A 24,591-nucleotide genomic window follows, 5' to 3' on the forward strand; every position below is an offset into this window, starting at 1 on the left:
AAGCCACCAGCTGATTGAATTCAGTTTAAGCTTTGACTGTGTAAACGGGCCTAAACCTAGCACCGCAGTGCAAGCTGGTTTCGCACAGCTTGGCTGAGTTGTCATTTCCATTTGAGATGCCTGTCTGAAAGGGAAGGGTTTCGGCCGCATTGCAGGATGACTGTTAATGGTTGCCAGATGATCAGCAGCTGGGGTTTTTTGTTATTTTTCAAGATAGACGAATTCTAATTGAAGATTCGTTCTCAGCGACACCAAGTTTAGCCATAAGGCTCAAAATGTCAAAAAACAATGAAAAAATCATCATGAAAAAAAGTCAAGTTAAGGTCCCGCGGATGTGTTTTGGAAACGTTTTCTTCTCAAACTTCAAAAAGTGCTACCAGAGCAATTTACATACATATTAAAATCCTGTCTGACTGACAGATACTTTAGAGTCAGGCATGAAAATTCATATTCTGATTTGAAGGAAATAAAAGCAGGAGTTCCTCAAGGAAGTGTTCTAGGACCATTTCTCTACCTACTCTATACCAGCGATATTCCCAGCCTTGATTTGAATACTACAGCAACATTTGCAGATGATACAGTCATATTATCAGTAGACAGTAATATTCATATTGCAACAGATAAACTACAGAGATCCATCAACAAAATTCAAGATTGGACTAGAAAGTGGAGGAAGAAATTTAATGAAACAAAGTCGATTCACATTAACTTCACGGGTCGAAGCCAAACGAGGCAAACGACAGAAGAGTCCTGCGACAGTCGAGACCAGCGACGGTAGAGACCGGCGACATTCGAGGCCAGTGACAGTAGAGGACTCCTAAAAAAGTTGCCTCAAATGTCGCCTGCGTTAGGCAACAGTTGAGGCCACTCTAATTTTTGTACAGGCCCGACAGTCGAGACTAGCGACATTCAAGGCCAGCGATGGTAGAGGACTCCTGAAAAAGAGGCCTCAAATGTCGCCTGCGTTAGGTGACAGTTGAGGCCACTCTAATTTTTGTACAGCCCCGACAGTCGAGACCTACGACGGGAGAGGACTCCTGAAAAAGTGGCCTCAAATGTCGCCTGCGTGAGGCGACAGTTGAGGCCACTCTAATTTTCGTACACTCCCGACAGTCGAGACCTACGACCGTAGAGGACTGTAAAACAGTCCTCTACGGTCGTAGGCCTCGAATGTCGTCGGTTTTGACTGTCGCGCCCCCAACTTCACCAATGAGAAGGAGCTGCCCATACCAATAACAATTAACAACCAAGTTGTACCATATGCCTATGATGCCAAGTATCTAGGTATGACCTTGGATGCAAAGCTTTGCTGGAAGGCCCATGTCAAGAAGAAGAGAGAGGAACTTGTAATCAAATATAAGAAGCTGTATTGGCTGATTGGTAAAAACTCCATCCTATCAATCCAAAACAAAGTACTTCTGTACAAACAGATACTAAAGCCAGTATGGACATATGGTATACAACTTTGGGGATGTACCAAAGACAGCAACATCAATGTCATGCAACGGTTCCAGAACAAGGTGCTGAGGAACATTGTGGATGCTCCTTGGTATGTCAGGAACAGCGATCTTCATAGAGATCTGCAAGTCGACCTGGTGTACACCGAGATCCAGAGGCATGTGGAGAAGCATGAGGGGCGACTTCACCAACACAACAGTGTTGAGGTGATCCAGCAGCTAGACAGTGGAGGGTTGGTGCGGAGGCTCAAAAGGAGGAAACCATATGAACTAGTATAGTGTTTGTTCAATTAGTGTCCAGTGAAAGAGCAGAGCAGTGATTGAGTGAATCTAGCTTCTATAGTACAGTCAACAAGTGTACATAAAATATAATAATTAAACAATCAATATCAGTAAGAATATCTAATGAGATATTTGCTGTTTACATTTTTTAAGTAGTATGTTAGGGTAGAAAAAATTAGCTCATTTGTTTCCAGACTAGATAGCTATAGTATTGACAATAAAAAAAAATGTTTGCTGAAAGGTGTGATGTTTGGCAGAATGCACAGTTTGCTGTGCGGTTCAAGGTTCGGTTCAGCATGAAGGTGGATGCACCTTTAGATTTTACAGGATATTTATAGGCCAGATCACAGGCCAAAGCAACATAATAATCCATACTATTATAAAGGGAAGAACTGGCTTATACAAGTACAGAATGGGAAAATTATGTTTGACACACAATCACGTCTTAAATACTGGACTGATTAACTTGTAGTTTTGCATATAAATTCTTAATTAACTGAGGATGGTTACAGTTTTCAATTTGTCATCCTTCCAGTTGTTGTATGGGAGCAGCTGAACATTTCTTTTAAAAGGGGAATTGAAAGATAGGTATGATAGGGAGTCCTATTCGAATAATAAAATAGCTATTTATGTATTAAGAGCGTAATGCGTGACTTTACTGCTTGCACAAAACAGTTATCACATGACAGGAAGCAGACCATGATAATATTGCAAGAGTGATAAAGAAGCATTACGTGCGAATTACATACTACATTTTTTCTACAACTGCACAAATTACTTACAACTGGCGGAGTTAATAATAATTCACGAAATTATATAATAAATAACGAAATTCACAACCACAACACTCGCCATATTACCAATCTGGAACTTCCAATTTATTCATTGACTGAGCTGGCTGAGGAGCCACTATTTTAAAACCTTTGACACAGTCTGTCTGGTACCCCCAGTCAAGGTCGAAGACATCAAGTATCAATTGCTTGATATGGATTATGGATTGTATCTGATTTAGTTCCTCAGATTTAGATCACCATCCTGAATTTGGGTATCCAAGCGCACCACGGGGTGACGCTTCCAGCTTCATTGAATGATGTTAAAGGTGTTAATTAGGGGAGAGTTTGCAAAGCTGGAACAAATACTACTGCATTATATAAATGGCAGTGTCTTTGCTATCCTATGATATTGCTATCCTTGACTTTTACTCAACAAAGTGGATAGCACTATCTCTTTCTCGCTTTGCTCTGTTGCCAGATCATCTTTTAACAATGTAGAATCAATAATAAATTAACAAAAAATTCTATCTTAATTATGAAAATTCATTATGAAATTATCGAAAAATATCATTTCTTGCTTAATAAAATATAATTGATCATTTTAAACAAGAATGAACAGTTAATATCACATCAATAAACCTGTATCAGCTAACGGCAAAAGGCATTGACAAGACAGAGGATCGGCAAGGTTGTTCACCTATCTTCCTCCACTGTCATTATAACTTGGACATCACTATGGAATAATTTATCTATAGTTTTATTTGTTTTAAAATAGTTTTTTGTTGTTCCCAGACCAAACCCCGCATTTACTGTCATAATGGTTTCCATGAGATGCAGAAGTTTTCACCACAATTCACCAGTAAGTTACCACAAAGTAGAAGGAATTATCTGTACCGGTACACAGACTGGGGGCGCGACAGTCGAGACCGACGATATTCGAGGCCTACGACCGTAGAGGACAGTTTTACAGTCCTCTACGGTCGTAGGCCTCAATTGTCGGGAATGTACGAAAATTAGAGTGGCCTCAACTGATGCCTAACGCAGGCGACATTTGAGGCCACTTTTTCAGGAGTCCTCTCCCATCGTAGGTCTCGACTGTCGGGGCTGTACAAAGATTAGAGACTCGCTTGCAGCAGGCGACAGTTGAGGACACATCCTACTGCGATTCCAGACAAAATACATTTTATAATGATTATAACTTATGATTTGTTGGAAACTAAATAATGGAAACTTCCTTCATGGAAAAGCATAATGAACTTTGAAGGTAGATAGTGCTTATCCTTGAAGGATTTTCAGAACGATCATCTTTGTGAAGAATTACAGCTTAATCAGTCAAGTATTTCAAGTGTGATGAGCTCACATACAAACAGACAGAAAGACAGACACCATCTCGTCTTATAGATGGATAGAAGAAAGATAAATATTTAGATTTGTCAATGAAGGAGGCATAATGCAGTAGTAATGGATTCCCATTACTTAAAAATATGTTTAGGGACCATCATCCAAGTACTGGAATGTATATGACTTGACCACCTTTGTTGACGAAACTCAATTGGAGGATGGAAAGATGCTGGTATCTTTATTTTACATGCTGAACTTTCAAAGTTACACAAATTTAAAGTTATAAAGAGTTTAAAAGTTACAAAATTAATAAGCTTCAGAGAATAGAAAAAGGTTGTATACAGTAATATGATGCTTAGAGTAATGAACAAATTTACCTTTTTATATAATCTAGGAAGTTGATTTGAAAAATCAATAACTTTACATATAAATTCTGTGCCTGACCCTTTTAAAAGTTGATAAAGAAGATAATTTTGAATAAAATTTAGAATTTAGAAATAGGCCGACACATCTAGAAAACACCTGAGTCTATACCTAATTCATCCAGGTGAACGGGCTAGAGTCAAGAAAACTTCAATTAATCTTGCCATGCCTGATTTAATAGGTTTCTACTATAGAATAACACTACAATTTGAAATAATTGAAAAATACAAACAGCTTCAATAAACATTGGCAACTAAAATCGAACAACAGAAACAACAATATCATGTTACTTTGTTGACATTCTTCATCTGATTCGGGGGTGCATTACTATCCCCGTTTAGATAGCAATACGTCACAAAACCAAACAATATCAGTCATAAAATAACCAATTGATTTCAACATGAAATTACTCAAGAAAGAAAAACCCGTTGAACCCAAATTTCGTCGATAGTAACCCATATAACCCATTTCATAATAATTTTGAAACCTCACTTTTGATTGACATTCTCGAATGGACCTTTGTTTCACTACACTGCACTTTCGTTGGTCTGTACGTTGCTTTATCGTCGGGGTTACAGTACCTTGTTTTTGGCGGTGAACTTTTACCGGTTGAATTTGGCTTGACGGCGAAGTCCTCTTACGTCCCTAGACCTGTCGTCTGAACAGGTGTCTTGAAGCGGTGTTACATAAAGTTACAGAACCAAAGGGGTGGTACATGGAGTTGGTTTGGGTACACACATGAACCGCTGTAAATAAATGTATCACAGCATTAATTTCTAACTCTTCCTACAATTCATCAAAAGCTAAAACAGGAGTTATCTATTGATTACAATTAATTAAATTCTCTCATTCTATTTGAATCCTCATTTTATATAGATTTTTATCTTTAAACTACTGATTCTTTGTATCAGAATTAATGGATCTTTCTTCACAAATAATTCAAAAGTTCTGTTATAATTTAATAGATTAGCGTTCAGTTAAAAGCCTTAACGCCATGAGAAAAAAAAGTCAGAAAAATATAAAATTGAGTCTTAAACTCAATATGAACATAATCTTAAAAATTTCATTCCAATTTAAAGGCTATCTTCCTGACTTTCAGCAATACTCTACGATAATATATCTCCAGAAACAATAACTCAAATGTAATGTAACTGAAAACTTTCTATACTTCTTTAGAAAAAAATTATAAGTATCTTCCATCACTAATAAAATCAGAAGGATTATTCTCAATCAATATTATTAACTTGAAAAATAACAGGCTTTGTTAATACAATACTCTTATTGAAGTTTCAATCAATCAAATTCCCTAAATTATATTTTAACCTTATTTTACTTACCTTAGCGGTTATTTGAAGAAACAATTATTCGTACATGATGAAGAAACACAATTAAACTTTTCAGGACATGGCACTACTAGAAAATTTAAACTTCAATAAAAATAAAACTAGCTCCAACATTAACTAATGAAATAAACTTGCCCAAAAACGGCAAAACATAATGACTACATCTTTACTCTCGTAGTGCTCCTAGCAAAGTGTCCTCTGAAACATAATCTGGTCTCGCGACTGGGGAATTGCCCCACTACTGTATTTAGAAACAGGTCTCCTATTGGGCGAAGGGAATCAATTTGACCAATCGTCGCGTGGCTTCTAGAGCCTTTGGACCAAATAGTAACTGCAAAATCGGTAGTTTGTTATAATTTCAATGCTTGCTGTTTTCCATCTTATCGCACTCTATGTTGCGACAGGAAGGCTAAGTTTTAGAGATAATTCCATAATCTACATTCCTCGACGACTCGGAGCCACAATTTTTAAATATCTATCATGGGAAACTCGAAGTCATGGTCGTTCATAATAGAGAGAGAAAATAATTTATTTTGCTAACTCACTTACAATAATTGCTCTAGTCTATTGCGTATTAAATTTACTATTATAACTTGGGAAAAGGCCTGAATTAAAAAGAGTGCTCGGCACAATTCTTCCTTAAAAATATTTTTTACTGTGTTTTTGAGGGAGCGACAGTCGAGACTGACGACATTCGAGGCCTACGACCGTAGAGGACTGTTTTACAGGCCTCTGCCGTCGCAGGTCTCGACTGTCGGGGCTGTACAGAAATTAGAGTGGCCTCAACTGTCGCCTAACGCAGGCGACATTTGAGGCCACTTTTTCAGGAGTCCTCTACCTTCGCTGGCCTCGAATGTCGCCAGTCTCTACCGTCGCTGGTCTAGACTGTCGCAGGACTCTTCTGTCGTTTGCCTCGTTTGACATCGACCCCACAGACCGCTTCCATAGAATATCGAGCAAACTTGATGTGGTATCGATATTCGATATAACTGGTATCGACCAGCCACAAGTCATATATTTTCAGTTTATAGTATAGGTTATGTAGTAAGTTCCAATCCAATAGCGTTTAGTGCTGTTTACAGTATTACCCATGTGCTAACAATAATAATTAGACTATTAGGCTTCTAAGTTACCGTATCGTAATACATTTACAATTATTATTATCATCATCATCATCTATTTTATTTGAAGCTTTCATATAAGTTATTCTCCAAAAATGGATTATCCAGACAGAGATTCAATTCGTGATAAAGGTAAGAATTTATACTTATTCTTTAGATAGTTTGCCATGCTTGATTGCTGAATGCTTTTATTTTAGAAAACAACATTATTTGTGGCCCAATCTATGTGCTCTGTCTGAATTCTTGTAAGTATTTTACGTAAAACAAATAACGTGTAAGTATCCAACCTTGATCATTTTACAATTTTTTTTTCAATTTGATTATACTACTGCCACTGTTATTTGCGAATTTGAACATTGCAAGGTCTACATTTTCTTCAATACAATTAATAGACATGTGGAATATTATATTTATTGCTTAGTTTATATAATTATCTCTCAGCTGTAACGTATACTATTTAGAAATAGGCCACTGTAAAATTCACTGATCAGCCTATTAACTTACTCAACTCTAGGGAGGTATATGCTACTAGTATCTTGGAGAAACGTAAGTTTATACACTTGTGTTTTCATGATTATAGGCCATAAAACAGCTTGATAAACAATATTATTTTATGTGCCAAAAAATATATTTAGGCTATAATAGGCTAGAAATAAAAAATAAAAATCTAGCCTAATACCCTTTCTTTAAATAGTTTATTTAGGCTACGATATGTTTCGGCCATGATGCCATTAATAATGGCCCATTATCAAGTACAGTACCTAATTGAATAAAATCAGGCTTTGTCTTTGCATGATATCAGAACTTCCTGTGCCGGTTGCACAACAGCCGGTTAAATTTAAACCGTGATTAATTTTACGAGAACCAATCAGAGAAGGCGTTTGTACAACCGGACCCCTATACAACTTACATAATTATAGGCCTAGGAGGTCCTGATCCTAACAATATTTTTTTCAACCAAAATTGAGAAATTATCGTTGAAAAATTATTTCTCATTAGAAGAGAATCATAAATATTGTCATATAGCCTATATTTAAAACCTCCATCAACTTTCTAGATGTCAATGTAATCCTTTCCAAATTAATATATATATATATATATATATATATATATATAATATATATATATATATATATATATATATATATATAGGCTATTGCTCGATTCCACAAGTTATGTGGGTCATAAATGAAGAAAAAGGTATAATTTTGCTTGCAGTTCCAAAAAATTCTATTGTTATGTATGAAGCCTAGCCTACGGATTATAATGTATAGCCTATATAACATTTGTAATTTCTTTAAGATCATGATAGGGCAAAACGGATATTTTGTCTTTGAAAAATCGTCGATGCTATAATATTAGCTCTGCCATATCAGCAACCGTGATGATAGACGCATATAAAGTATTTTATGCTCACACACATAGTATGTTAATGATAAGCACTGTATACTTTGGTAAGTATGGTTCGACTGGGAACAAACTCTTCTAAATTCATGCTTAATGACACATAAAATAGTATCGTCTTAATATGTAGATAGATGCATTTCTTTTCATTGTAGTTTGAGTATGCTTCCCTTACAGTATGAATCCAATATAGTCACTACATTAATATTGTATTCGAAAATATATACGAATGCTGCAAGAATATAATTAGTAATGAATGTTGCCTGATTTTTCATAAATTTATTTGCAGGAAATCTCTCTGAAGGTTCCGAGAGCAGTTCCTCAGAAGCTGAAGACGAAGAGGCATTTGTGAGTAAAATCTTCTTAGTAAATTGATTACTGTATTGTGAATCAATTCTCTTGAAAATCCATTAATGAATAGTTATTTGTTACTTACTTACTTACTTACATATTGGTTTGGTAATCTTCTCCGCAGTCCGGTGACCGGGGAATCGTCTATTTCCCCTCAATGGGGTTGTCGTCATGAGTGTGTTGGTGATCTCTGGAGAGATGTCTCTATCTGAGGTGTGTGAATGTATGATCCTCAATGAATTCGGCAACATTGTAATATGGTCTATCCGTCAGATACTGCTTCAAACTTCTTGTGAATGTATTTCTGTTCTCTGTAGATTTTATATAGCTGGGATGTAGTTTGTGAAGGTATACACCTTAGTAAGCTGGAGAGTCACTGTACTTTTTTAACCTGTGTTGAGGAAGGTCTATGTCTCCTCTATATCTAGTCCTGTAATTGTGTTTGTCTTGACTTTGAGTTGGGTTTGAATTTGTTACGGGTATTACAGCTTCCAAGATATATATTGAAATAACAGAAAGAATATTCATTTATTTAAATAGGGGTTTGCAGTGTTCTAAGTAGTTGGCTCTGCATATAATTCTTACTGCCCTCTTTTGTATTTTTAATACTCTTTCTAGATTTTCCTGTGCTGAAGAACCCCAGGCGGCAATGCTATATCTTAGTTGTGACACTGCCCCCTGTGGGTTGGGGGAGCTTTGAATCGAACATTGTACTCAAGAATTTTTTGAAAACCAGAATACACCCACAGTATCCCTGCTTGTCGTAGGAGGCGACTAAGAGGGACCCTCCTACCGAAGCCCTTCTTCCAAAACCCTTCTTCTCCTTCTTAATATGCTTTGGAACTTTTTATTTCTAGGATGGCACTTTTTCCATTGACTTAGTTTTGTCCCAGTTTTTCTTTCTTTTTCTATCTGTCTGCCTTCCTTGTCGGTCATATTCTTACTTCTTCTTAGGCCAACCCAAGGTGTTATGTTGACCGTGCTGATGGGTGGTGCTTTTATATGGTGTCTCTAATGGTGCCTGCAGGATTCCAGGCGCCCTCCTGTAGTATTTAGCCTTGTCTAGACATGCGGGGCTCTGTCTTGGGACTCCACTTCCCTAGCTGTTCTTGGGAACCACATGAACAAACCAAACCCCAAGGCAACTCCAGAAGTTGCATTGCCTTCAAACTCACGGGATCTGCCCCATCAGGGCAGGCTCCTTAATGTGAAATGGGTGCTGCAGTAGCACAGGAGGTTCCGTTGCACTCTTATGTAGAGACTGTCAACATTGAGAAGGCTTCTACTGATCACGTGATGAAAGCTCAATAACGCCATCTCAACTGAAGAGGTAAGATGAGTTTCTCAGACCACTGCTCAAAGAAGGACGGCCATTCAGGCAAAACTTCTGGGAGAGTTGAGGCCTTTGACTCTGCAAAGTTTCGCATGGGCAAAAGAAATAACCCAAGAGACCAGAGATGGGTGAAACTCAGGCATAATTGTGGGTCAAGAGGCTGAGTCGAGGGTGGCCGGGCGTCGTGCGCTCGAGAGGCAGTTTGGCGTCCCCTCCCTCAGCTGAAGGACATACAAAAAGGCCAGGAGTGGAACTCACGTAGGTCACGAGTTTGTGGGTGGAGAGACCAAACCTCACCACTGCTCAAAGAAGGGCGGCCATTCAGGCAAAACGTTTTGGGAAAGGTGAGGCTTTTGACCCTGCACAGTTTCGGAGAGGCAAAAAGAAAAGAAACCCAAGAGACCAGAGATGGGTAAAACTCTAAAAAGGCTGACTCTAAAGGATAAAAGGCTGAGTTAAGGGTGGCCAGGCGCCCTAGAGGCAACTTGACGACCCCTTCCTCAGCGGAAGGACCTACAAAGAAGGCCAGGAGTGGAAATCACGTAGTTCATCAAGACTAATCAGTCTGAAGACGGCCAAGCACATCACACTGGATTGCGACAAGCAACCAGGTGATGAATGGGATGTTATAGTATAGGGTAAAACTCCTGGTTCCACTAACCTAACGTGTTGCCTAACTAACGTGTTAGTTTTTTTCTAAAAACTAAAAGTTTGCCTAACTAACGTGCTACTTGGGAACACAATAAGCTTCGGTTGACGTGTGGGGTTCTTTGAACCTTTAGATCCTTGAATCCGTCCCTTCAAAAATAATAATAATAATAGTTGTGACACAAATAGTGCATGGTATGCTACTAGCGCTGTCTTCTGATCTGAAATGTTTCGCATTCTCCGGATGAGGTACACAGCTGATGAGAGCTTTTTACATAGGTAGGCTACCGTACTTTGTTGCTTCCATGACAGATGGCTGTCTATAGTTAAGTAAACGGAACCCGTGACATCCTTTTTAAAAAGATTTATTGTTGATACAAACCGGCATAGTGACTGCCCAAAATACACAAATGAGACAAAGAATCTTAATTCTGTGCTCTCCACCGTTTGCACGGTAGTGTTTTGATGTTCGTCTTGTGCATGATTTGTTGGGATGAAGTCTATGTGGACTGTCTTCTCATTGTTTATGGCCAATCTCATATTATTACATATTAAGGTGGCTTCTGTAAGAGTCGAGTCAATTATGTTGCTTCTGTTTTCCTTTCTGTTAACTGGAAGTAGTATGGCTGTGTCATCCGCTAACAGGATACATTTCTTATTAGTCAGTAATTTGTCTGGGAAGTCGTTAATGTATACTAGGAAGAGCAGTGGTCTCAGGATTGACCCCTGTGTCACTCCTCTTTTTACTGACTGGAGTGATGACTTATACTTGTTTATGGAATTTTGTTCCTGAGAGTCCAGTTCTACATATTGTTTTCTGTGTAGAAGATAGTTTTCAATCCATTCAAGTGCTCTCCCCTGGATTTTCATTTTTCTTATTTTCGTTCTTAGTATTTCCCAATCAAGGACATCAAACGCTTTCCAGATCGATAAATAGACCAGAAGCAGATTTTTTGTTCTCCCATATTTTACATACTTCATCACAGAGTGCAGATATTGCTGTAGATGTGCTGCGTTTTTCCGGAAGCCATGCTGGCTTAAGGATAACTATTTATCATGACCATGACATTACCATAGGTATTCCTCAAGGATCAGTGTTATCAAGTACTTTATTCCTGGTCTTTATTAACGATTTGACGGATGGTGACTTACAGGGAAAGATTACATCTTTTGCAGACGATACAGTTATATTTTATTCGGCCAAAACAAATCAAGAACTTAAAAATAAATTAGAAATGGATCTTAAGCACCTTAGGTGGTGGTTTTGCGAAAATAAATTAACTATCAACACAGACAAATCTAATATAATACAATTTAATCTTCAAAACACGGATCAGGAGTTAACTAGTATTTACTTCCATAAATTAGATTGTGCGCAACAGGTGAATAATATATTGTGTAACTGTGAAACAATAAAACAAGCACGTACAGTTAAGTATCTGGGCCTCATATTGGATAGTAGGCTCACTTGGTCAGATCATGAACAGAAGATAAAAAATGAGTTATTTGTATACATAAGGAAGTTCTATTACCTCAGACAGTTATGTCCAAAAGAAGTATTGTTACAATTATACCATGCAATTATTGGTTCTAGAATAAATTATGGAATAATATGCTATGGGAGTGCATACAATGTTCATATTAAACCTGTGATTACTGGTCAAAAACATATATTAAAAATAATTTGTAATAAACCTAAACAATATAGTTCAATGATGCTCTTCAGAGAACTATCAATATTATCAGTGAGACATTCTTTTCTATTCAAAGCATTGCTGGATTTAGCTGAAAATAATTTCGATATTCAACAGATGAGAGAAAGAATAAACCTCAGGAATTCACAGGACATTAACCTCCCAAAACCAAGATTAGAACATTCCAGACGACACTTCAAATACATAGCTATAAAAATATTCAATTCACTTCCAGTAACAACAAGGAAAATAACGTTACGTCAGTTATTTAGAAAAGAAATCAAGAAATTCATTTTACAACTAGACAACCCGAATGATTTTTTTACTAAATTAATATAGGTCTAAATTTAGTATAATTTACACATTACACGACATGAACACTGCAACAATCAAAGATCATTGAACTCACAAATCCCGTCCGGTATGCGTAAACAGTAAGACAGTATAAAATTTCAATCACTGTCTCTTTCTTCAAAACGCATTAATTTATGGTCTAATTACATCAGCACTTTGAAAAAAAACGAAACGTTAACTATGAATAAAATTGAACTAAATATGAAAAAAAAACAGCAACCACTCCGTAGCCTACATAGTTTTAAGTTTTGTGTAAGTGTATGTAAGTGTGTGTGTGTGTGTGTGTGTGTGTGTGTGTGTGGTGTGTGTGTGTGTGTGTGTGTTTGTGCGCATGTGTGAATGTGTGTGCGTATGAATGTGTGCGCATATGTGAATGTGTGTGCGTATGAATGTGTGCAAGAATGATTATAAATATTGACATATTGATTTATTTCAATATAATACCATATTCAATTATTATGTTCTTCATGATATAATATTTAAATTTGTATATAAATATTTTATTATATATATTCAAGTGTCCCCACACAGGGTAGCCTATAGGGAACACATATTAGAAATTAGGAAACAATATTGTATTTGATTTTTGGAATGCATTTGATTGTTTAATTATTTTTTTTGAATAAAGAATTTTGAATAATTTATTTTTTTCTAGATATGTGACTAATTGGTTATATGCTGTTCGCTCTATTATCTTTGATGTGATTGGTAGATTTGCTATTGGTCTGTAATTTTTTGGTTCTGCTTTATCTCCTGTCTTCTACTTTGGGTAGATCTTGGCAATTTTCAATCGAGTAAAAGCTGATTCTTATTGTTATATAATGTAATAAAAATGATGGAGGTTCGGTAAGAAAAACAACTATTGATTCCAATAATAGTATTTATTCTACTGGCGTCTTTAGCCCAAAGTACAAGAATTATTTTGCATTGAAATTGTATATATCCCATCATTTAAGGTCTTAATACTACATTTACAAAGGAAAAGTGATTCATAAAAACTAACTGGGCCCTTATAACTACCAAATGAATATAAAATAAAATATGTTCATACCCAAATTTCATACCCCAAACAATATTGATGTTTCCTTTACCAGCTCACAAACAAGAAGAAGGATGAGCCATGAAAAACCCACCAAAAAGACATTCTAACCTCAAAAATGAATAAAATATATTATGACAAATGATTAATTGGCTCTTATAATTTTGATTAAGATAAAGTAAATTATAATCCATTGTAAATATTTTTATATTAGTTTTTAGGTTTAATTTTGTAATAAAGAATGAATTAATTTAGTTGCATTTCATATACAATCAATATTTTGCAGTTGCAGTTTATACTTAATGTTTTTGGTTATGTTATATTATACATATTATTTATTCCTATTTTAATTTGTTTTAATAAATATTCAATTATAATAACATTGATTACATTATTTCAATTCATTGCACTCAACTTGTAAAGTTATTGAGTGGCGCGCGGTTTGAATGTTCACATTACAATGGCATTAAATTGGTTAAAATCTTGTGCAGTATCCGATTCTTCCAGGTCTACTGTGGTATTTTCACAATTTTCAAATTCTATATTTTGTTGTGTGAAGCACTTGTTTAGAATGTTGCATACCTGTGAGTGAGCAGTTATTTTTTCTTCATTTACAGTTAGATACAAGTTTTCCTTTGTATTGTATTTTTTCCTCTCATAATTTATTGTTCTCCATAGGGTTTTGTCTTATTTACCGCCTGGTGAATTTCTGTTCTTAATTGTAGTTTCTTTTTGTTTTCACATCCTGATCATAGCCCTTTTTCATTTCCAGATATAGATCCTTATCTTCTGCTCTTCCTGTTAGTATGTATCTATCATGTGCCTTTTGTGTAGCACTCTTTAGCATTGCTGTTTCCCTATCCCAGAAAATATCATTGTTGGTTGTCTTTATCTTCTTAGATTGTCTTGGCATAGTTTTATCAATGCAGGACCGCATGATTATTTGAAATTCATTATATTTGTCCTCTATTGAATGAGATGCAGTTACAGATCTCCAGTCACATTGACTCAGTTTCAGTTCATTTAGATTTGTTTTTGAGGAGTAGTTTCTTGCATATTTATAGATGGCCATTCGATGAACAACTTCATATTTCACATTTCATTGAAAGTAATCTTTTTTGTTATTTGCGTTAGATTGTCCTTTCTATACAATGCTATGCCACCCCACATATAAGTAGTTCGACAGAAGTTTGTCACTAATGAATAACCTGGTATATTTGTGCTCAAAAGGTCGTCGAGTCTAAGGCCGTGTTCTGATAGTATGATTATGTCAGGAGTATAGAGATTAAGTTCTATTTGAAGTTTATCTATTTTATTTTAAATACTCTTTGTAAATTCAAGAGGTACTCTCTGACGCTCTCTATCTCGTTTGTTTTGCCTTTTTCATGATCAATCTGCGTCTTTGGAATTCTATTTATTTCTGTTTTTTATTATAAAGATGGTTTTTAGTTTTAGTGTTTGGTTGCAGGGCTAGGCCGGGAGATGTATGTGAGGCCAGTGAGGCTGTATCTCCGTTTGGGTGTAGTCTCTGTTTGTCAGTGTTTAGGTGCATATCAGTCGCAGTGTCCAGTGCTATTATCATTCTTTCAGCCAATATTTTAGACCCTTCCGAGTTTAAAATTACACCATACCAGTGTAGGTGGTCTCTTGTCAGGTGTTTAGAGTTATCGACATGTTGCGTTCAATTGATCACACATAAATTTCAGGGCTTTGTTTGTCTCAGTAATGAAACTCTTATTACAATCCTCTCGAAGTGGAATTAAGTTCACGAACCATTTAGTATGAGGAAATCTTTTGCTGTTTGTCTATTGTAAGCCAGAGACGCCTCATCACATGGTTAGGAGTCTTAGATTTGTTTACATTATTTGAGCCTATGTTTAGTAGTACGTTTTTTGGTAGAGTATGTTTGCTTTCTATAGATCTACCAATGTCTTGTATTCTTCCCTCAGGGATAACTTCTTCTTCAATTTTCTGATTAGTGTTATTTTTACAACTATTTTCCACTATTCTTGAAGCTTCCTTTATTAAAGTGTCACCTATTATTAGCGGAATATCCAAACTTATATTTTCGTTTCTAGTGCATACCTTAGATTTTCTTTGTACAGGGTCGTCAATTTGGTGGACAGAATTTGCTGAATTTATTATTGCGTTCATATAACTGTCTTGGGCCTTTTCTCCATTGCACACCAGAGTGTTTGTGTCATTTCAATTTTATTTCTTGTGGGGCTCGAATTTTTAGGGTGAACTCCTTGAGAGAAGTCATATATTATATTTTATAGTTCATATATTACATCCATTTTCCTTGCTAATTCGGGTAGTCTACTATTTTCCTTCTTTAAAATATTAATTTAATCTCTAAGTTCAGTAATGTTGTCAAGTAAAAATTTTACTATAGCATCATTTGACTTGTCCTAATGGCATTTGTCTTTGCAGTGAGGTCACCGCGCGTACTTATATTTTCATCCGAAATAATTGAGTCATTTTTGTTGTTTAGCAAGATATGAGATATGAGAAGCTTCTTCACTTATACAAAGTCTATAATTTTTACATAGCCATGGTTTATCTGGGACGTTTCCATCTTTAAGGCATCATATTAATCATCGGTGATCCCTACAAACTTGGTATGATACCATTCGTTTTCGTTACAATCATAGGCTACTGCCCATGATCTTGTATCTTCAGCTACTAGATTTTGGCATATTTTGCAAAAATAATTGTTCCTACATCCAGATTGTTCATGTGCTATCGATTCTTTTTCCTATGTCCTTGGGACGTTTTTGACTTTTGGCCTCTCATCTTCTTGATAGGAAATTGATAGGCTATTATTGGTTTCTATAATTTTCAAAATTTCACTTGCTCAATGCTCGTGTTCCGTGTTGTGCTTCACAGACCTCACACACAAATATCATTTTACAACTTGAATAATGTGGTCATTCATTTACATGTATCCTTCACATGCAAGTTCCAAATTTACATGGAAAATATCACATTAAAAAATTAATTTGGACTATCAGTCCTTACTTTACTGTAGACAATGTCAATACTTTTTAAAAATAAATAAATGTTTTATTGCAGCATCAGAAGAGTACATCAAATTCATTACATCATCAAGTAATAACTAATTGAAACGTTGTTGTACGTGCGGATTTCCTTTTTAATCTCGAGTGGTCAAATCAAATATGAATTTCCTTGTTCATGACAGGCAGTTGAAATTTACAGTGGCCAATCATGAAAATATTTCAATATTTGTATTGAAAAAAAATCTTGGATAGGTACAAAATTATTGTGTTCATCAATACTGTATGATTTTTTCAGGAATTGACTGAAGATGTGGAACGAAATTTTTTCAAAGCATTAAGTAGCTTGAAGAAGAAAGATCCTCAAATTTATGAAAAAGATACGAGGTTTTTTGGTACAAAGCCAGAGTTAGATGAGAGCTTTGTGAGAGATAAAAGGAAGAAAAAGTCTGAAATTCCACTGAACGTGAGAAAATATGAAACTGATATTCTTCTGAACAAGGGAGCTGATATATCAGATGAGCAAGGTACATTATTTTATGTTTAAACTTATTCTCATATCACTTGTTAATATGAAGTAGAAATATTAATAGATGTGTCTGCAGTAATCTATTCAATTTTTACAAAATCAGCTATATAATTCCCATCAATTCTAAAAAGTAATAGGCCTAGGTTTCAAACGTAATTTATTTCTATCAATAATTTATATTTTAACGTTGAACAAACATCAACTATTGGAATAGTTTGATTAACATTTTATCTTAGGAATCAGTTAAAAATAAGAAATTTCAACGAAGTCATAATAATTTTTTTATGTTATAATTATATCCTCTACTATTTCTATAATTGCTTTTCCTTATAATTTTTCCAACACCTTGATTGGTGATTTTTATGTTCTACAGCCCATTGTACTTCATAACTTCAGAAATACTTTTTTTATTTGAATGCTCAATCATGCATAAATTGGATAAATTTTGTTAACTATTGTTGAATTATTTTGAATACATTGAGTATTTTTCATATTCAACTCTATGTGTATTGAATTTTGAATAGTGAATACTGTCAGTAAGAGATTTGTTGTATACTGAAGTCTGTGCATGCTTCTCACATCTTACTTATCGGTTCTAGATTTCGATCAAAAGGCAAATTTTGGCGATGTGAAACCCTTGACTTATGTTCAGGAACAAAATCAACTGAAAGATAGTTTCAAAAAAGTGTTGAATGAAAACTCGTCTGATGATGAAGAGGAAATCGGCGGACTTTTTCAAGAACATAAAAAGTCCAAGAAAGAAAAGGTGAGTCGTTTTCCAATACAATTGAAGTCTCTAGACGATCAGACAGTGTTCTTCACGGGGGGGGGGGATTTTTGTTCTTATGTACACACAAGCTGTAAGTGTGTGCGCTCAACCAGAAATCAATTCTGGGAACAGGCGGACAGAGCTGTCCAATCGCTGGGAGAATGGACCATCAATGGACCCTGTTTTCACTCAGTGGAATATCTATCTCATTCTCCGCTACTTTAAATGAAAATAGTCAAATTCAAAACATTTGAATTCTCTAAAATACAGTAGCCTACTGTGATATTGTACTCCTTTAGCAGATCATCTTGAATTTTTATTCTATCACCAAATTTAATATTTTTATAAAATATTTTTTTTCCAAGTAGACTATTAAAGGACTGTAATTTATTACCGTATTGACTTTGTAGTTAATAAACATTGACTCAACAATTTTATTACTTCTATTTTCTATATAATAATAGTTTTTAGTTTTTAATGGTGAATGTATACTTTCGATGAGTAGGCTATATCAAAGTGAAGGCAGACACTATCAATTTTTCTAGAAATCGGTCAAAGAACTAGCACATGTGGAACGAATTTCAATGAAATAGCTCTGGAAGAACTCTTCACAATAATTAATCATATTGATGAGAGAAAAGAACGCTGTATTCCATGTTTTCATTAGACCGTCCTGTCTCACCAATTTTGAATACATTATTTAGAACAGTTTTCCTCTACACTATTATATTAAGCAAATAGAAGAATGCATATTTCTATTCAATTGAAAAATATATACTCATGTCATAGTTTTTTTTTCCAATGGGCTATGGGACGGATAATTAACTTGCAGAAAATACAAAGGTAATTTTTCTCAACATTCGATTGGGCATAAATAAATGACGAATGTATATAAAATAATAATTTTTCCACCAAAAGTTACTTACACATCATTATTTCTGAACATAACGGCCGTGAAGGTTGAACTGGCATTTGTCATACCAGTGGACCAGCTTACCAAAATCCTCTTCATAAAATGCGGCCGTCAAATGAATTCAATTAGTGTGCTATGACTTTGTTTTGAAACTTCTCGTTAATTAGGAAGCTCTGCCTTCAAAGTAATGTAGTTAAAGTAAAAGGTTCAAGTTATCAGTGGCCAAGTCAGGTTTTTATGGAGGGTGATCGAAATTATCCCATTTGATTTGCTGGAGAAGGCGTTTGGTTGCACCAGTGAGCTCGAGTTGTCATGCTTCACAACGATCGCGGAAGTCATTTCTCTCATTTTCCGAGACCATTCACGCACAAAATCATCACTCATAAAGTTTTCTGCGTAAACGCATAGGTGAAAACGTAGGTGAAAACGTGTGTTGCTTGTTTGATCAATCTACTTCTTTATATATATTTATTCATACACAAATACAATCTAGGTAAAAGCTTTATATTCATTCTACTACTAACTGCAGTCACTAAATAACGTTTCTGATCAACATAGGAGAGTTTAAAATGAAGAATTTTAATCTTTCAATTTGAATCTAGGCTACAATATTATTTTCAGTTTATATTTTTATTGTTTGGCCTACTTGTTTGCTTACCAAACTTTTCAAAGCATCTGATCTGCCAGAGGACTTTGAAACTGATAATTTACTATTTTCAACAATATTTCAGAGGAAAAGCCTCAAATCTTCTCTTTCTTGTGGGCTTCCTTCCTCCTGAGGTATCCGGGGATATATCCCCGAAACATCTCAGCACAGCTGATATTACCCCTATACCACTGAGCACAGTACAATGAAGTTATAATACTATAATGCCGGATTTCACCAGAAACTAAACACGCCTTTAGATGTGGCATAAACTACAGTTACCCCTTAACTGAAAAAATCTGATTCCAACCCATGCCGTTAGAGCTACTTTTGACTAACTTGTCGTTGAAGAATTAACCGCCCAAACTTGGTCAGTTAACTTCTCTTATCTTCGTTAAGGAAATAGATGACAATATGGCGGAGGTTTGTTTACTGTTTAGTCTATGTTTACAGCTTCTTCTATGATGGTATTCAGGAGCATATTTAAATGTCATATCAATTATGGTACTTAGTAACAGAATTGTTATCCATTTTTATCTAATAAGATTTATCTGATAGAAAAACATTATATCAAAAACCAATAAGTATCCTTAATGAATACTGTAATTGAACAATGTTCAATAAACTCATTTATATTCAAAATAGAAGTAAAGTTGAGTTCCTGTAATTTACTTGGCAATGTACGAAGCTACTCCTTCAATATTTTGCATTACTATATTTGAAAAAAGCTATACTATATTACTGTATCTGCATCCTTTTCTGAGGATTTATCTATCTTCTCAAACATTGACGATTAAGTTTTCTTAAACACAATGTCCACCCTTTGTTATTGCATCTCACTGCCACTTTAATCTACTCTAATCTCTCGTTTAGTAAAACATATTTTCGCTGAAGTAAAATCAAACTTCATAATCTTTGGTTAGAATCATCAGTTATTTTTAACTGGAGATTATCAAACGAAGCGTTAGCGTGATAATGATGAAACTTTTACTGCTGATAATAATGATTTATTGAACTATTTTCAACGACACTACAGTCTAATATATACAGTCTGTTATTAGACTGTAGTGTCGTTAAAAATAGTTGAAAAACGGATTATTACTTGCAGTTCGTCATGGATAAAGAAATGGATGAGTAATGATTTATTCTCCAAATTTCAACTCCCCCGCCACCCACATCGATTCAGTCCACCCAACATTTGATCTGTTAATGTGGAGCCTACTTTAGAAAGATTTGTTCCTCAAACAATCCCATTTCAAATTTGCCGGGAAAAAACATAGAAAAGTTTTGAAATACGTCTGTCAAGTTCAATTCAATTCAATTCAATTTATTTCCATAAAAAAAATACATATAAATTATTAATAATTTTTTTTTTAATAAACAGAGCATGATGTCGTGGGTTTCTTTTATTAAAGACTTAGTATTATGTTGGAGTACCTATCTCCTAAAGTTTTTAAATTACTTATTATAATGTTCAGAGTGCTGCATCACAGTACCAGAGTTAACAGAGTTTGAATCAGAATCTACATATAGGGCGAGTTTATGAGGGCTTCTGATGCCTCCCGACCAATACCAAGCAACCATGTGACTATCTTCTTTTTGTAGTTAGCAACACTGCATCCCTCAGCCTCTTTTATTGTGATTGGAAGATTGCGATGAAGTAGGTGAGCAATACGAAATGGGTTGTTATCGACCGATGTAAAGGTAGCTCTAGGTGTATTAAACCCAAAATTCAGCATATGTCTAGTGGGGTAGTTATGGTTTAGCTGTGTAAAAATTTCTGTTCTGTACGATTTGATAAAAATAAGAAGAGTTTTAATGTAGATTTGTCTTATGTCAAGAACAGGAAATTCGGTGTAGAGTTGTTCAGTAGGAAATCGGATATTTTTATTTAGAATTATTTTGATGAGTGATCTCTGTGTGACAGCTAGTGGATGCGGCGCGGCGGCCGAGACTCCCCCCCACGCCAGGACACCATACTGGAGCAACGACTGCACGTAGGCAAAGTAAACCGTCCTACACTGACCCACAGTCAACACCCCTCCAAGCTGCGAAAAGGCGTAAATGAGTTTTCTAAGCTTGTTTTTAACTCCCTGAATGTGTGGAACCCAGGATAATTTGGACAATGTCACACGCTCTATGACATTGCAACCGCAGTCCACCGACTGCAGGTCACCACAGGAGTGGAGGGCCAGCCGTCTCGGAGCAGGGTCACTGTCACTTCTGAAAAATATTGGCAGATGCTTGGTTTTTTCTACATTTAATGTTAAGGTATTCTGCTCCAACCGGCGTTTGATTTTGACCAAGTCTGCCCCCGCCTGTTCGTAAGCTTCGTCCCACGTGCAGCCGGACGACACCACCGCCGCGTCATCAGCGAAAAGGAACAACCTGCCACCCGTGGAAACCTTCTCTAAATTATTGATGTATATCAGGAACAAAAGCGGCCCCAGTGTACTTCCCTGAACCACTCCATAGTCGATTCCAGCCTTTTCACTGTTAATGCCATTTATACTAACGTATTGGATGCGGTTCTCCAGGTAGCTTATGAACCACTCCAACGATTTAACACCTATGTAATGCAATTTTGAAATTAACTTATGTCGATCTATGGAGTCGAATGCTTTAACTAGGTCCAGGAAAGTAACCAGGACACGTCTCCTATCTCCAATCTCCTTAGCTATGTTTTTAAAAAACTCAAAAAATGCATGAGACGTGCTCCTGTCCTTTCTAAAACCGAACTGGAGATCTGATATTATTTTCTCACGCTCCAAGTAATCAGCAAGCTGTAATTTAACACATTTTTCAATGATCTTAGATAAGGTGCAAAGTAGAGAAATCGGTCTGTAATTAGATGTTAAGTCTTTTTGACCTGATTTATAGATTGGTACCACTTTGGCTATTTTACATGGTTTTGGAAATTTATTTGTGTTGAAGCTGAGGTTAACTATATGAAGCAAGGAAGTAATCAAAGTGGCAATATTGTTTTTAATAAATTTTGATGGTATATTATCCCAGCCGGCGCAGAGTTGCCCTTAATGCTCCCTACCACCTCAATAAGCTCCTGCCGTGTAACTGGCCGCAGCCGGAACATAGAATCAGCGGCGTGGTCAGCGTCGTCCACCTCAAGTGGACTGGCGGGGTCGAGAGCCTCAGCCAGCCCGCGACCGACTGATACATAATACCTATTAAACTCATTACCTATTTGTTTGATATCTTCGGAAGAGGGGGGTGCAGTGTTACTATATCCCTTAAAAGCATTCAAGGGAAATTTAGATTTGCCTGTAGGGCGTCCCGCAACATCGTTAACAATGTCCCAGAATTTTCTAGGGTCCCCGTTAGATTCTTGTATTTTAATTTTATAATAATCGAATTTCGCGCGTTTGATTAATGACGTCAATGTATTTCTATATCGTTTATACAGGGTGGGGCAGAGTGGACTCCCTAGTTTCAATCAGTCACTGAAGAGTACGCGCGTGAGTTAGCGGAGTGGGAGAGGTTCCATGTGGTGGGGGAAAAGACGCCATTATTAGTAGACACCATGCCGTGGACTGGCGATCATCGTGGTTTTGTAGTCGAAACGTTCTTTAAAAATAAGGATAGTGTGGTGGCGACCCAGCGTGCATTTCGTAGACGGTTTGGTTTGAATCGTCATGATAGTGTTCCCGATGCTAAAACCATAAGGAAATGGATTACAAGTGTACGGGCGACCTGATCTGCACTGCCTAGAAAACCAGTCGGACAACCAAAGAGTGTGAGGACACCAGAGAACATAATGGCGGTGAGAGCGTCTATTGAACAATCTCCATCGCGCTCTGTGCGGAAACATGCTGCTGCTCTTGGAATGTCGGCCAGAATGGTGAGGCGAATTTTACACTCAGACCTCAATTTACACCCATATAAGTTGATGGTTGTTCAAGAATTGATGCCAGCAGATTTTGTTAAACGTACAGATGCTTGCAATGCAATACTGGCTTCTTTACAACACGGCACTATTATGTGGTCTAGTGATGAGGCACATTTTCACCTCTCGGGCACAGTAAATAAACAAAATTTTCGTTACTGGGCAGCTGAAAACCCACGAACTCTTCACCAAAAACCTCTTCATTCTCCAAAAGCGACTGTGTGGTATGCTGTGTCCTCCATAGGCATAATTGGCCCCTACTTTTTTGAATCGGAAGGTGCAACCGTTACTGTGAACGCTGTGCGCTATTGTCAGATGTTGGAGAACTTTTTCTTCCCCAGAATTGAGGAGTATGGTGAGGAGAATAATTTGGAAGCCTTTTGGCTTCAACAGGATGGTGCCACGGCTCATACCGTCCGTCGCTCTCGCCAACTTCTGCAATAACGGTTTCCTGGCCGCTTGATCTCATTACGAAGGGATGTTTCATGGCCCCCTTGCTCCCCCGATCTAAGCCCATGCGATTATTTTCTTTGGGGTTACCTCAAATCTGAGGTTTACAAAGTTCGACCAAGGACCTTGGAAGCCCTTAGGGAAGCAATTGTTGATGTTATCACTGGAATAACGCCAGATATGCTGTGTAGAGTTTTTGAAAACTTCATGGAACGCCTGAATATGTGCATCGCTCGTCAAGGTTGTCACCTGGACGATATCATTTTTAAAACTTAATGAAAATAATACTAACTAATGTATTTAAACTTAATGTATTTTGAATTGAGTATCACATTTTGTGGGTTTGCTCTGGCCTCTTTAGCTAGTTTGTCACGGCGGCGTATGGATGACAGAAGACCACCCGTAATCCAAGGCTTCAATTTCTGCTTTTTGCTTTGTGAACATGAATTGTTGTATTTTTCTCCAATAAGATTTATCTGATAGAAAAACATTATATCAAAAACCAATAAGTATCCTTAATGAATACTGTAATTGAACAATGTTCAATAAACTCATTTATATTCAAAATAGAAGTAAAGTTGAGTTCCTGTAATTTACTTGGCAATGTACGAAGCTACTCCTTCAATACTTTGCATTACTATATTTGAAAAAAGCTATACTATATTACTGTATCTGCATCCTTTTCTGAGGATTTATCTATCTTCTCAAACATTGATGATTAAGTTTTCTTAAACACAATGTCCACCCTTTGTTATTGCATCTCACTGCCACTTTAATCTACTCTAATCTCTCGTTTAGTAAAA

General features: G+C 36.3%; 1 protein-coding gene across 1 annotated transcript in view; it reads left to right on the top strand.

The window, feature by feature from the left end:
• The first annotated feature begins 6,646 nt into the window (after nucleotides 1-6,646).
• The window catches only part of LOC111044636 (protein KRI1 homolog), a 28,723-nt gene continuing 10,778 nt past the window's right edge, over nucleotides 6,647-24,591 (top strand). The window contains exons 1-4 of the mRNA XM_022329837.2: nucleotides 6,647-6,872; nucleotides 8,434-8,492; nucleotides 16,879-17,107; nucleotides 17,709-17,875. Coding sequence (XP_022185529.2) covers nucleotides 6,836-6,872; nucleotides 8,434-8,492; nucleotides 16,879-17,107; nucleotides 17,709-17,875 — 492 coding nt within the window. The 5' untranslated portion in view covers nucleotides 6,647-6,835. The remainder of the gene's footprint in view (nucleotides 6,873-8,433; nucleotides 8,493-16,878; nucleotides 17,108-17,708; nucleotides 17,876-24,591) is intronic.

Source organism: Nilaparvata lugens, chromosome 2, assembly GCF_014356525.2.
Source record: "Nilaparvata lugens isolate BPH chromosome 2, ASM1435652v1, whole genome shotgun sequence".
Classification (NCBI taxonomy): Eukaryota; Metazoa; Arthropoda; class Insecta; order Hemiptera; family Delphacidae; genus Nilaparvata; species Nilaparvata lugens.